At 40.7% G+C, this 13,054-nt stretch overlaps 1 protein-coding gene across 1 annotated transcript in view; it reads left to right on the top strand.

The window, feature by feature from the left end:
- Positions 1-1,575: 1,575 nt before the first annotated feature.
- Positions 1,576-13,054, top strand: part of UBA6 (ubiquitin like modifier activating enzyme 6) — a 31,220-nt gene continuing 19,741 nt past the window's right edge. Inside the window, exons 1-11 of the mRNA XM_065836463.2 lie at positions 1,576-1,715; positions 1,919-2,047; positions 4,271-4,327; positions 5,520-5,614; positions 6,426-6,454; positions 7,319-7,413; positions 7,921-8,032; positions 9,114-9,194; positions 9,284-9,406; positions 11,232-11,355; positions 12,509-12,612. Of these exons, the coding sequence (XP_065692535.2) occupies positions 4,287-4,327; positions 5,520-5,614; positions 6,426-6,454; positions 7,319-7,413; positions 7,921-8,032; positions 9,114-9,194; positions 9,284-9,406; positions 11,232-11,355; positions 12,509-12,612 (804 nt within the window). The 5' untranslated portion in view covers positions 1,576-1,715; positions 1,919-2,047; positions 4,271-4,286. The remainder of the gene's footprint in view (positions 1,716-1,918; positions 2,048-4,270; positions 4,328-5,519; positions 5,615-6,425; positions 6,455-7,318; positions 7,414-7,920; positions 8,033-9,113; positions 9,195-9,283; positions 9,407-11,231; positions 11,356-12,508; positions 12,613-13,054) is intronic.

Below are 13,054 nucleotides of genomic sequence, written 5' to 3'. Positions count from 1 at the left end.
CAATGACCAGGACAGAAAGATGATACATATATGTATTTTTTTTTTTCCACAACACATTTGATTGGTAAGTTCTTAAAAATGAGGCTCATCTTCAAGGAAAGAAACCACAAAACTAAAGGTAAAAATCATTGTCAGAACTAAAAATTAGCAAGTGACAAAAAACAAGCTGATGTTTCTTGCTGTTCTTAAACTTCCCTTCACTTTTTTTTCCACCCTCTATAGCTGGGACTGCTGTTCATTCTGTTCAGCAGATATGTGCACTGGTCTTTGAAATTTTCTGAAAGAAGAAGTCATTTTATTTTTGTGCTTTCTGATTTAACGTATTATGTGGAAAAAAAAAAAAAAACAACTACAAAGCAAATACCAGCCTTAAATATCAATTTCTTTACTGGTAATAATTCCCATTCTTCATCCTGAAGAACGAACAGCTTTCTCCTTTTCCCTGTCTTTCAGTCCAGCATTTCAGGCTTCTAGTGACCTCTAGTGGTTTTGTGAACTTTGCCCACATCTTTTATTTCTGTGTGGCACAAAAAAAACCCCTATTTAGCAGGTGTGAGTACTTTCACCCTGATCTTGCTAAAGCAAAGCCCGTGTTTGAATGAGAACAGTGTGATCTACCCGTTCTTAGTCTTTGTTACTAGTTTAGTACAAAGGGTGGGTAAATATTTAAGACTATGTGGAAGGGTGCTATGCCTCTATTAGTTACAGTCACAGAAGAGGTAAGTACTAAAATAACGCACTGGATGCTAACAAAAAAGGCAAAACTTGGCTTGTCTTGCCACCAGAAATTCCCAAAAACCCAATGAAGGTAGACAAAAGGTGCCTTTTTTTTTTTTTCTCCTTGTGTACTGTAGGATGGTAGATAGTTGGGAGGGTTTTTTCAAGTTACATAATGATACTGATGTTTTTCAGTCGTTGTTGCTTGTGCAATAAAATGAATCCCTCCTGTTCTAAGTCAGATGTGCTAATGATACAAAGATTTTATGATTAGGCTAACTAAGGGAGATTTTGTTGATAGGAAGGCAGGTGATGCTGGGATCTTAAACAGAGTTTGGGAAACAAGAGAAAAAAATGTTTTTAGAAGGGAATGTTGAGTTGGAGGAGGCAAAAGGATGGTTGCTGCCACCAGAAATTCCAAAGAGAGGAAACTTTTCCATATACCTATATACCATGTTGGTATGGGACATTTTATGTCCTTTTTGCCTACTTTCTGCCAAATCTCTGCAGCCTTGGCTGCTCCCAAGGGTTTTGCAGTTTCCCCATTTAATGAAATTTTCTTTATTTTTGAAGTGGGTGACATCTTTCTGGCTCTCTCCTGCAAGAAATGGTGATGAAGTTCCTGCAGGAGCAGGGCTCAGAAGTGCTCAATTGTCTAAACCGGTCATTCTAGAACCTGATGGGCGTTTGTTTTTTTAACACGTGTGTTACTTTTGGAGCTGAGAATAGTGTTTTTTGCGGTGGTTTATGTGTTTCTCGTTGGATACCTAGCTCGCGGACTACCGCCCGCCGCCATCTTACGCCGGGCTCAGGCCGCCTCTCGGTCCCGCCCTTCGGCGTAAGGAGGCGGCCCGCGCCGCTCGGCTTTGGCCCGGCCCTTCGTGTCGGCGCAAGCGGGGAAGCACCGCGGGGTCCATCCCTGCTGCTTCCCACCCCCTTCCTCCCCCTTTCCCCCGGCGGCGCCGAGGCCTCGATCGCCACGCCGGGCCGCTGCGGTGGTGAGGGCGGGTGGCGGGGCCGGGGTGTCCCTGAGGCGGGCTAGGTCGGGGCGCGGTGCCTGGCGGGGAAGAGGCTGAGGCCGGGCTGGCTCAGCTTGGGCGGCTTTGTCTTGGTTCCCCGCTGTGGATCCGAGGTGTTTGTCACCCATGAGCTCGACTCGGCAATTAGCACTCTCTCTTCTTTCTCTCGGCTGACTGAACAGGGATCCTGCATCGCCTGGGATCCGCCTCTGGAAACCCTGGGCAGGTGGGATGAATCCAGGCCTCCCCACCATCCCAGCCTGCTGAATAGCCAGTAATTAATAACAGCTTCAGCCCGCCGTGATTTCGAGGTAAGAAGCACTGTGGCATGGCTCCTGTGCTTTTGCTGGTTTCCACAGCATCTTTTAGCCCTCCTTAGTAATGCATGGCTTCTCAGTTTGTGCTTCGGCTATGTCTCATGGGTAGCTGAGGCTTTAAAAATTCAAGGACATTACTTACACAGTTTAACAAAAGCCTGGCATTGAGACTGATAGTGCCTACCTTTAAAAGGAAACAAGCAAATGTAGAAATGATGGGCCTTTGGTAGGAACTAGGCCATAATGTTAGAATACCCGCCTCCCCCCCCCCCCATATTACGTACCTTGCTTTAAGACATTCAATACATTCAATACTGGTTGAACTAAAATGAGAAATACAACTTGGATGCAGATATACATAACAAAACTTCCTCGTAAAGCCACTCAACAGTAGTACTACCAAGTCCTCTTTTGGAAGGAGAAAACATGTTTTGCTGTACCTGACAGGTACACTGGCAGCAGCTCGGTTCTGCAACAGAGGATGCAGGAGAAGAACATGGAATTGATAAATATATTTGAAAAGTCACTGTCAGATGGGTCTGTGTGATACAGGTGAAGAAGTTTCTCTTGTGGGTTGATGGCACATCCTGATTTCTTACAAAAGGCTGTTTGGGAGGGCACACTGATTGAGATGGCTGTCAGCAACCACAGCAGAGTAAGCTGTGTGTTTTTATCCAGTGGTAGGTCATCTTCCCCACTGTAGTACTGCAGTTATTTTATGTTGGACAGCCCCAAAGTGCCTGTGTTGTGATGATGGTGGAGCAGAACAGCTTGGGGAGATCTGGGCCATTATGAGATGGTGCCAGCTTGCCTTGAGGGTCTTCTGTCCCAGGCAGTGGCTGAAATGAAGGTTTTTCCTGAGCAGGGGCTGAAGCCCACGGCTCTTAGATGAAGTGTATTGCTCTCTGTTTTCAGATTTGGGTCCTAAGGTGATCCAGTGATGTTGGGATTGCTTGGTTTTGGTGCTTGTTGTGTAAGGAGGTGGGAGCTGCAGTGAAGTGGCTAGTGGTGTAGATGCAATGGAGGTGCCTTGTGCTGAATGCATGCACACGTACCAGTTAGTATCCACACTGTGGGCGAGTTTAACTGGTGGGATTTGTGGCCTGACTTCATTGTAACTATATCCCGTTCTAAGTCAACTTAAAAACAGAAGAGACAAATCTCAGGTCAGAATCCTGTAGTCTCCAAGTTGTGACAGGCTGTGGGTGCCACATTTCAAAAATGTTAAAATGCCGCCAAAACCATTGGAATGGTGAATAGGAGTTAACTTTTGGGCAGAATTGTGTTGAAAGCTGTTTCAGGTTATATCTGCACTCTCGGAGGAAAAGCTCCTTAGTATGTCTGGGCCTTGACTTTCAGTCTTTTAGGAGAAAGGGTTGTCAGCCATATCTAGTTTGTAGGGCATTGAAATAAGACATGTGCCTTCCTAGTAGCGGTGGGAACTGATGTTCTGGGTCAGATATGGGGTGTGTTTTCCGCATGCTGCGTTTGGTGACAGTCCAGGTCCGAGAAGCTCCAATTCCCAGCCTGTATAACTAAGGAACAACCTGTTCCATGGAAGATTTTGTTCCTAATCCTACTGCTTAGTTATCGCTAAACAATGAAAAGGCCTTTGCTAATGACTGAAGGCCCTAATAGCACAAATATTATGTTTTTTCTTAAAATTCTATTGAACTGATGGCTTAGTTATATATTGTATTAATTCAGATCTTTAGGTATTGATTTCTTCCATTAGCTAAAATGGTAACTTGTTTCCTAAGGATTTTTAATTAACGTAGAAATCACGGAGCATAAATAACTCTTCCTTGTCATTCAGGGATCTCCTGGCTTTTCCAATAAAGCACCGATTGGAAAGATCCAAGTTAAATAGCTTGGAGCTGTTAATAAAAAATGAAATTGTACTTTGAGGAAATATAACTCTGGCAAATAAAATAAGATTAGTGCCTCCTCAATGGGGAAATTAATATGTTTCTTTGTATTTTGAAATAGTTTATTGATGTTCTGGAGGTTCTTGTCTTCTGGCTCTTGTGTATTTTAATTACCGAGGTGCTGTGTTGTTCTGTAGGCTTCTTGATGTCCAGAGTGACTCCTATATAACATCACTCTCTTGTATTTTTTTCAGTTCTACTGAAGAATGGGTGCTTGGGGGGGAGAGGTGACAAACTATGAAATTGCATACAATGTAACCTTTTTTTTTTTTAACCTTTCTACTTTAAGGAAATCGCATTGCATCATGGCAGCAGACTCAATGGAAATTGATGATGCTTTGTATAGGTAAGAATGTCTGATTTTTTTTTTTTTTTTTTTTAGCTTGTTTCCCCTTTCATAAAATAGATCCTCCTTTCCTTCTTCATCTTTCACTACCTTATTTTCAGCTTCCTTTTTGACACTATGTAATTTATGTCCTTCATCATTTCATTTATTCTTCAGTCTTTGCCATACCTCTCCATCCTCATGAACATAATCAGTATCTCTGTTATCGGACAGACTTCATGGCATTGGGGTTTTTGGTAGATTTTTTTGGGGTTAGGTGTGCGATTTTTTGTTTGTGGTTTGGTTGGTTGGTTTTGTTCTTTGTGTTGGTTTTGTTTTGTTTTTGTTTGTTTTGCTTGTTTATTTTTGTTTGTTGTGGTGGTGTTATTTTTAGTTGTTTTTTATTATTTTTGTTCTAATTTGTTAACTGGGAGTGACTTGAGATCACTTGGCATGGCAATAGTTCAGAAAGCCTGCACTGGAGCAAGTGATATCCTTGGAAAAACATGGTGGGATTAAAAGCTGCTTTGAAAAAAAAATCATCTGTGTGCTGAACGAATGAGACTTCTTTTCAGTTCAACACAATCTCGTGTTCTATGTGTCATTTTTGTTTTTGCACTAGTTTTATAAAAACTGTACGAGAAAGGGTGGAAAAAGTAGTATTAAGGATGGTTTAAGTTTAATTGTATAGTTAGAAACTAGGAGTCTTTCAAAGCTCAGAGTCTGACTACGAAAGCTGCTGCACCCTCTGGTTTGAAGATTTCTGGTAACAGAGGAATTCTTTGGCTTGCACATGTCTTCAGCAGTTAATTCCAAAACACTACTATCCTGGATGGGTTTTACACTCTTTAAAATTAAAAGTTATTTTTCTTTTCTAAAACCTGACATCAAAAAGGTCTACACTAAATGCTTTTCATTGTTTGGATTGTGGCTGTAAATATTAAATTTGATATACATTTATTTCTGAAAGCACTATACAGTTGAGGTATCTGCATATTATAATTTAAGTTGCTTGTTGAATGGAGGACTATAAATAGAACTGTGCAGGTGACACTAGCGACACACCCTCATCTGCAGAATTAGAGATGGATTGGGATGGAATAAGTGAAAATATTTGGACTGTTTTGGAAATGACTGGGAACTCTTGACTTGCTTTTATATGCTCTTGACTTCATTTGTATCTTGTTTTCATCTGAATTTATCCCTGATGTAGTCGCCAGCGATATGTTCTTGGAGACACGGCGATGCAGAAGATGGCTCAGTCCCATGTGTTCCTGAGTGGCATTGGTGGTCTTGGTGTGGAGATTGGTAAGTTTAGGTAATGTTTATTTAACTACACACAAGTGTATGTAAATGTACTGTCCTAAAAGACTTGTAAAGCTTATTTGAGATGTAATAAGCATCTGAAGTATCTGAATGAATTTTTATGTTGTGTAACTCAGCAGATGCAGGAAAGATCCCAGACTTTTCTCTAGTAAGCTTTTTACTAGAACAACATTTCAAATTTTACTTTAAAATGAGCTTCCATGGTGCAGATCACTTTGCCCAAAATTTTGTGTCTTGGGTGAAGGTTGAGGGTGGGTAATCCGGGTTATTCCTTTAGGCATCAGTATCAGTGCATGTAATACAGGAAGAGCTGTAGCCTGAATTATCCCTGTGTAGGAAATGCAGGAGTGGGAGTTAGGCAAATAGATGCAATTTGGTGAAAAATGCCCCAGTGCGAGAGACTCATTAACAATTTCCTTTACTCTCTATGAGCAAGACTTGTCCTGGCTGGTTCTTACCTGGGGTATTACACTTCCCGTTGGCTTTAACAGGACTCTGCACCAGCTGCCAGAACAGAGTCACGGGGTTTTGCAGTTTAGTGTCATTAGTGTTTCTGTAATCAGGCTCATGGGATGAACAGTGACAAGTGTTGGGAACCTTTTGAACCTTGCTCATGGTGTTCCGCTTTCACCAGTGCTGTAGAATGCTTGAGCCAAATGTAAAAGAGAACAAAGCCTGAAGCTGCAAAGTTCTTACTAGCAACATACTGTTATTGTCCACCCATATAACTATTCAGTTACAGCTTTGCAAAAAATCTGCCTCAGTCTTTCTCTCTTTATTTTTTTTTTTTCAGCCAAAAATATAATTCTGGCTGGGGTAAAGGTATGTAAAACCGTTCTGGTTTGGGGTATGTTTGGGTGAGTGGGAGGAGAAGGGACAACACAACTAGCTAATGTTAAGTTTTTGGAACTGTCTTTCAGTAGTAGAATTGCAAAATATTTTAGGACCTGAAGGTGAAGACTTTAATAATCTGGCTATTTTAGTGATATGGTTTGAGTCTCACATTAATGTCAGTCTGAGTTTTTATAGCTTTTGAGGTGCAACATAGAAGCACTCTGAAGTACATCATGTAAGGTTTAGACAGCTGCTAATCAGACATTAAATCTTTTTGTACAATGTAACCTCTTCTGACTGGAGTGTTATAAACTCAAAAGCCAAACTATTCAAAATATGTTATCCTGTTCTTTCATCCATCAGAATTCGCTTGTGTAGATGTTAGAATGAGTGTTTTGATCCAACAACTGCTTTTGTGCTGCTAGGATTAATTTTACTAGAGAAAAGGCTTTTAAAACTTTCTTCTGATCAAAAAACCTTGTTTATAATTTTAGGAGTTAATTCACTTACAGATCACAATTGCCTCGTAATTGCAGTGTGGCAAAAATCACCCTTGATATTTAAATGCTCTCATCCCTGTGAGCTGGAAGGAAAAAAATAATTTTTAGTTTTCATTTAAATTTAGTTCTTAAGGAAAAATTTAATGAAATACATCTTCCACATCGCTTCTGTCTGTCAAACAGTAACAATTTTCTCGGAGAAAGGTTAGAGGGGCTTGTCCTGATACGTGGTACAACTAAGCCTGCTGCAGTGCTTGTCCTCTAGTGTCTTATGTGGGGCTTAATCCATCCTTTTGGGTGCTCTGGCCATATGTGCTTCTTTCAGTAAATGCTTTTTGCCCAACTTTCGTAGGCTCTTACAGTTCATGACACCAAACAGTGCACAAAATGGGATTTGGGGATCAACTTCTTCATCCATGAAGATGATATTGCCAGTCAAAAGAACAGGTTGGTGAAGGCTTTGGGGCAAGGGAGGGCTGAACTTGAGTAGGGGTAGTGGTTTTATCAGTGGCAAAAATAGCTGTTCACTGTCCTAGAGCTGCGAACACAGGTCACATACTTGTGAAACCCTTTCTCTGGAGTTCCTGGCCTTGAGTACGGTGCCCGGGTGGATATTAGAGAAAGTCTAGGTTGGGACTGGGGTCATGTCTGTATTGAGCATCTCACTACTTGTAATTAGGAGCTTATAATGTCAATTTAGTAGTGGGGACCAGGGCTTTTTTTCTTCCTTAGGCTTTTTCTGTCACCCGTGTGAGACGAGAAAACAGCCATGACACCATGTATATCCGGCAGAGCTGTTTTCCTCAGACCTCCTGGGAATTTAAGTGCGAATAAATAAGTTTGTGCCAGTAATCTTCCTAAGGGACTTTTGTTAGGGCATGTGTGGAATGTAATTCTGTTTTGAAAATACGAGTTTGTAGATGCATGAAAACGTGAAAGTTGCTGTTTTTTCAGGGCTGAGGCCACACTTCATCGTATTGCAGAACTCAATCCGTATGTCCATGTAGCAGCATCAACTGTGCCACTAGATGAAACCACAGATCTGTCTTTTCTAAAACAGTACCAGGTATGTCAGGCTTAAAGCAGTTGTATGTGGTATTTTGCTCAGGACAAACAACTTGGATGTTTTTATATAAGTAAATAAAATGAAAAATAACTTTGAAGTACATTTTGAGATGATGTAAAGAAAGAAAAAGTCTTGTATTTGGACTAATTAAATGGTCATGCTAATTTTTTTCCAAGGCTGAAGCAGTGTTTTTGTGTTCCTACAATTATTATGAAACTTACTGTGACAATAAATAGCTGAGCTTGCCATGAATTTTTTTTTTTGTTCTAAGATGAAACTGAATATTTTTGCAGCTGCCTAGCACAGATGTTTTACAAGTATTTTGTATGCTGTGTTACAAGCAATAGAAACTCAGACTGTATAATTAGAAAGGTCATTTATGTATGTGTGCATGTATCTGACAAAATGTAGGCTCCTCTGTGGCAGAATGCAGATATTTTCAGTTGTTCAGTCAGCTGTCTCCTACCTGTATGCATGGCTCAATCTAAGTTCTGAACTTTTGCTGTGTGGCTATTGATTATACCCAAACTAATCAAGTTTCTGAGTGTCCCAGCTATAATAAGCCATGTATATCTGAATGGGACACAGTGCATGTGCTTTGTAACCCAATATTATCCTAAAACTTAAAAGAGTACTTGTAGAAATAGTGTGTCTGCAATTTGATGCGCACCAGTTCTTGAAGCTTGTGCAGACTTCTTGGTGCACATTGATGAGTAGTATTTGTTTGTTTTGCTACTTTAATCTTAAAACTCAAGATCTCAATTTTTTTCTGAGATTATCCATAACTGGTTTTGTAAGTATTCTAATTGGGCTTTGAGTTTCACAAGTGCATTTAAAACAAAAAGGTAAATGAGAGTTTGCTGTTCTGCTCTTGCTTATCTTGCTTCTAGAACCTGTGGAGCAGTAACCCATCTGTTTTAATGTGCGATGAGAAAACTGACTCAAGACTGCTTTTTCTGTTATGTGTTGGGGAAAGGAATCAGGACACTTAAGTAACTTACTTTTAGTGCTATTTTTTTCCATAGCCTGAAGATGTTGGTGGCATTTGGTGTCTTAGACTGATTTCTGTTCTTGTTCATAGTGTGTCATATTGACTGAAGTAAACCTGTTGCTGCAGAAGAAGATTAATGACTTTTGTCATGCTCAGCAGCCACCTATTAAGGTAAAACAGAAACTAAATTCAATGTGTGAGGTTATTCCTTTGGCTTGTGCTGTTTTAGGGATACTCAAATTTTTCACTTTCTCTTGTAGTTCATCAGTGCAGATGTATATGGAATATGCTCACGTTTGTTTTGTGACTTTGGTGATGAGTTTGAAGTGCTGGATACAACAGGAGAGGAGCCAAAGGAGATCTTCATTTCAAATATAACACAAGTAAGGGATAGAAGTTGTTGTGCTGCTTCAACTTTTTTTGTAATGACTTGTTATTGGCTATGTGACCAAGCAGAGTTGAAAACTGGTGGTATAGCAGAAGTGAATAAAGTTCCTTGGTTCTTGTTTCTTCCTCAAAACCAGTCAGTGATGATGTCCTAACATCGTAGAGCCTCCTGGTCATTACTTGAAATGTAACATAACAACACTGAGGCTTTTCTGTTATTGAGGGAGAGAAAGAAATTAGGTGCAAAGAGGACATAGCCTTGGTGCAGGAATAGTTTAAGTCTTCCAAGGAAGCTCTGAGATAGGTGTGAAACGAACCCCATTTTATGAGAGACTGCAGCACGTATGGAGGGAGACTACTGGAATGATCAAGGGGAGTGAGAGTGAGAACCTGTTTTGTAAAGACATTTAACAAGTTTGTTTTAACCTACCAAAGCAGAGGTGACAAGAAGAAAATGTTTTTGGTAATACTTCCAGTGCAGAATGTTAGGACATACATTTGATCTTGTATTATTGTTTTTATGAACGGGAGCACCTGTAGCTGCTTCTCTCAACTCTGGAAGTCCAGACTAGATCCTCGTTCCTCTAGTAGCAAGTTTGGAGATGGGGTACTTTTTTTTTTGGTCCTATCTCCAGTTTAATCAAACTAGAAGGTGTTGTATAACAAGATTGGTTTGATCTGAATTGAAGATCATGATAAGATGATTTGGGTAGCCTGTTCTTTTGTATCTTTAAAAGGGAACGGATGACTTGATTGTTCTCATTAATTATGTAAATAATACACAGTTATGTTTCATGACTTGCGCTAATTGCCTGCCAAGGCAAGAATTATGTGTAATTTTTTTTTCCCTGCAATTCACAATCTGGTACTTAGAGCTTAGTTGTATCTGTTCTGCTCTCTGAAGTGTAAAACTGACCAGAATTACAATGCAACACCAAAAAACCTATCAAGTGGCTGTTCTTGTCCTGCAGACAGTGTCAAGGTGGCATTCTGTCCCTAATTTGGATAAGAATTTTCTCTGGTCAACTCATTTGCCATTCTTCATGCCAAGGAGAATGTAATCTGTTGTAATTAAGTTTTATGCTGTTTAACTGAAGTCTTTCTAATATTGGGAGCTCAGGAAGGGATGGCAGGAGACTCTACATGTTGGACTGGCTTGCAAATCCACAGTGTGACAGCCTGAGCTGCCTGAAAAGATCTTAAAGAGCCATCCTCAGCCTGCAGAGGGGTCTCTGTGTGCATGGGAGCTTGGCATGACATCCTCTAACAGGATGAGAGGTTGTCTGAGATTCCTGCACGTGTAAGCCTGGTTCTTTGTGATCGCCTTGAGGGTGTGGCTTTTCTGCCCAACTTTGTAAGCTTCCTAACTTTAAATAATGTGTTTGGGTTGTCCTTTTTAAGGAGATGAGATGGAAGGGAAGCATGGACTAATAAGGACCATTCATAAGAATTTATTTTTTAATGTCTGTGAGAGTTCCTTTGTACATGTAGTGCATTTTTTGTTTTGAGAGAAAGATAAACTTGGTGCTACTTCAGAACAGAACAATGATTCTGTCTGCTAGGAGCTAACAGAAATGCGGTTTGCGAGCATGCTGAGAACTCTTAAAGGTAAAAATGAGACAGTCTGTGTTGCGAAAACTGTAAAACTGAAAACAACAGGACAGAAAAAATCATAGGTAACTCCCTTATTATGGGAGAACTGAGGCCCGAAAAGTATTAGAGGCTGCAGTTTCAATAGACAAAAAGCTTTGTGTCTACAAAGTGCGTCTCCGTAACCCAAGACACTTCTCTCCTTACTAACTTCGTAATTTTTGCTTTCAGTCAAATCCTGGTATTGTTACTTGCCTTGAAAATCATCCACACAGGCTTGAAACAGGACAGTTCTTAACTTTTCGGGAAGTTAATGGAATGTTATGTTTAAATGGATCCACGCACCAAATAACAGGTAAACTGTTGCTGACTCATTTGCAGTGTATTTATTTTTTGGCCCATTTTAGCTCACTGTAGTGTTATTGTAGCCAGAGGGGTTTTGGGTTGTGCAGTTCTCCAGTGAGCTTGCATGTAGAAATTGCTTTTTGGTCAACCTGGCATTGGCTTGATTCCATTTAATAAAGTTTTTCCGAACTCATATTGCTGTTTAAGGAGCAGTGGAAACTCACAGCTTGTGGAAACTAGTTGGCAGCCTCTGAGGTTACTGTCAGTAGTTTGCTGATTAAACTGTTTTGTATTTTGGAGGGTCCCATAATGCCTGTGCTTCTGCCATGGTTTTGGACTAAACTAACAGTAATTTGTGTCTCCCTGCTTGCATTGTTGTTTTTTGGGTGATGATTTAGGAGCAAAAGGATGCATTGACATCACTCTGTTTCTAACCCTGTTTTTGAAGTGATTCCTGTGATTTCTGTTTAGCCTGCTTGGTCTGCGTCATGCATGTCTCAAGTCAGATTACCTGGTTCCTTTTGGATGCTGGGGAAGTGCCCCATTTCCAGATCTGAATGCCTGCTTGGAGAAGGAGAGGGTGGGTGGGGCCTGTTTGTTTTTCACTGTTTTGTGGTCTGAGACAAAACCAGTACCCTTGAAATGTGTTCAAGTCTGTTTTGTCTGGACCCTTCTTCTTAATCCTGGCCCAGCTTTTAGTTTCAGTTTTCCATGAATTACCATCTTTTGTGTCATCTTGTTTTGTCTGACTGGTGCTGCAGGTGGTGTGAGAGGGAAGATGTGACTTTAATACTCCAGCTGCCCTTTTTGATGTCCTGTTGTTCTAGTCACTGGGCTAAAATCCAACTCTGAGCAGTACACTGGACACTGTTGTGCACAGGCTAAATGAAACAGAGTGATTTCATTTTTGTTACAAAGCTGTGGTCAAATTCTCACTACATCTGCTGCCACTTTAAAAAGCTTATTTCATAGCAGATCAGTTGCACACTACAAAATTACAGCATGAAAACCCACTTTATTGTAGACAGAATTACACAGAACAACAGAATGGTTAGGGCTGGGAGGGACCTCTGGAGATAATCTTGTCCAACCCCCTGCTAAAACAGGTACACCTGTCCAGTGCAACTGGATCATCAGTCACTGTTTCTTTCTTTTCTTTTCAGTGGTGTCACCTTATTCCTTCAGCATTGGTGATACATCAGACATGGAGCCTTACCTACACGGAGGCATCGCTGTCCAAGTGAAGACACCCAAGATGCTTTACTTTGTGAGTGTGTGTTTGGCATAACCGGGTTCCTGAGTGTTAATGGTCTGATTACTGGAAGCAGAGTTCAGCAGATACATGATTTGGTTACCTACAATTTGAGTTTTGTTGGGTAGGAGAAGTTATACTGATCTACTAAATTGTAGAGAGTAGGAAATACTACAAAGTTACCTGCCAGTGTAGAGAGAAAAAAAAATTTATGGGCAGCCTATCCCTGTACTGCTGCAAACTCCATGAAGGCTTACAAATATGTGGGTTCTTGGTGATGTTCCGAGAAGAAAGACGATTGCATGAGTTTGTATAAGAAGGGTTGCAAGCTATGGAATTCTGTGTGCCTTTTTGGCCCCACAGAGAACAGGTTCTGACTGCCCTCAAATTCTTCTAAAGAGCTGGAGTGAGGACCAGCTGCTTCTGCTGTGAGAACGCTCAGCTCAATAGCTTGTTT

Source organism: Patagioenas fasciata, chromosome 4, assembly GCF_037038585.1.
Source record: "Patagioenas fasciata isolate bPatFas1 chromosome 4, bPatFas1.hap1, whole genome shotgun sequence".
In the NCBI taxonomy this organism is placed as follows: domain Eukaryota; kingdom Metazoa; phylum Chordata; class Aves; order Columbiformes; family Columbidae; genus Patagioenas; species Patagioenas fasciata.
This window is presented reverse-complemented; position numbering and strand designations above follow the sequence as displayed.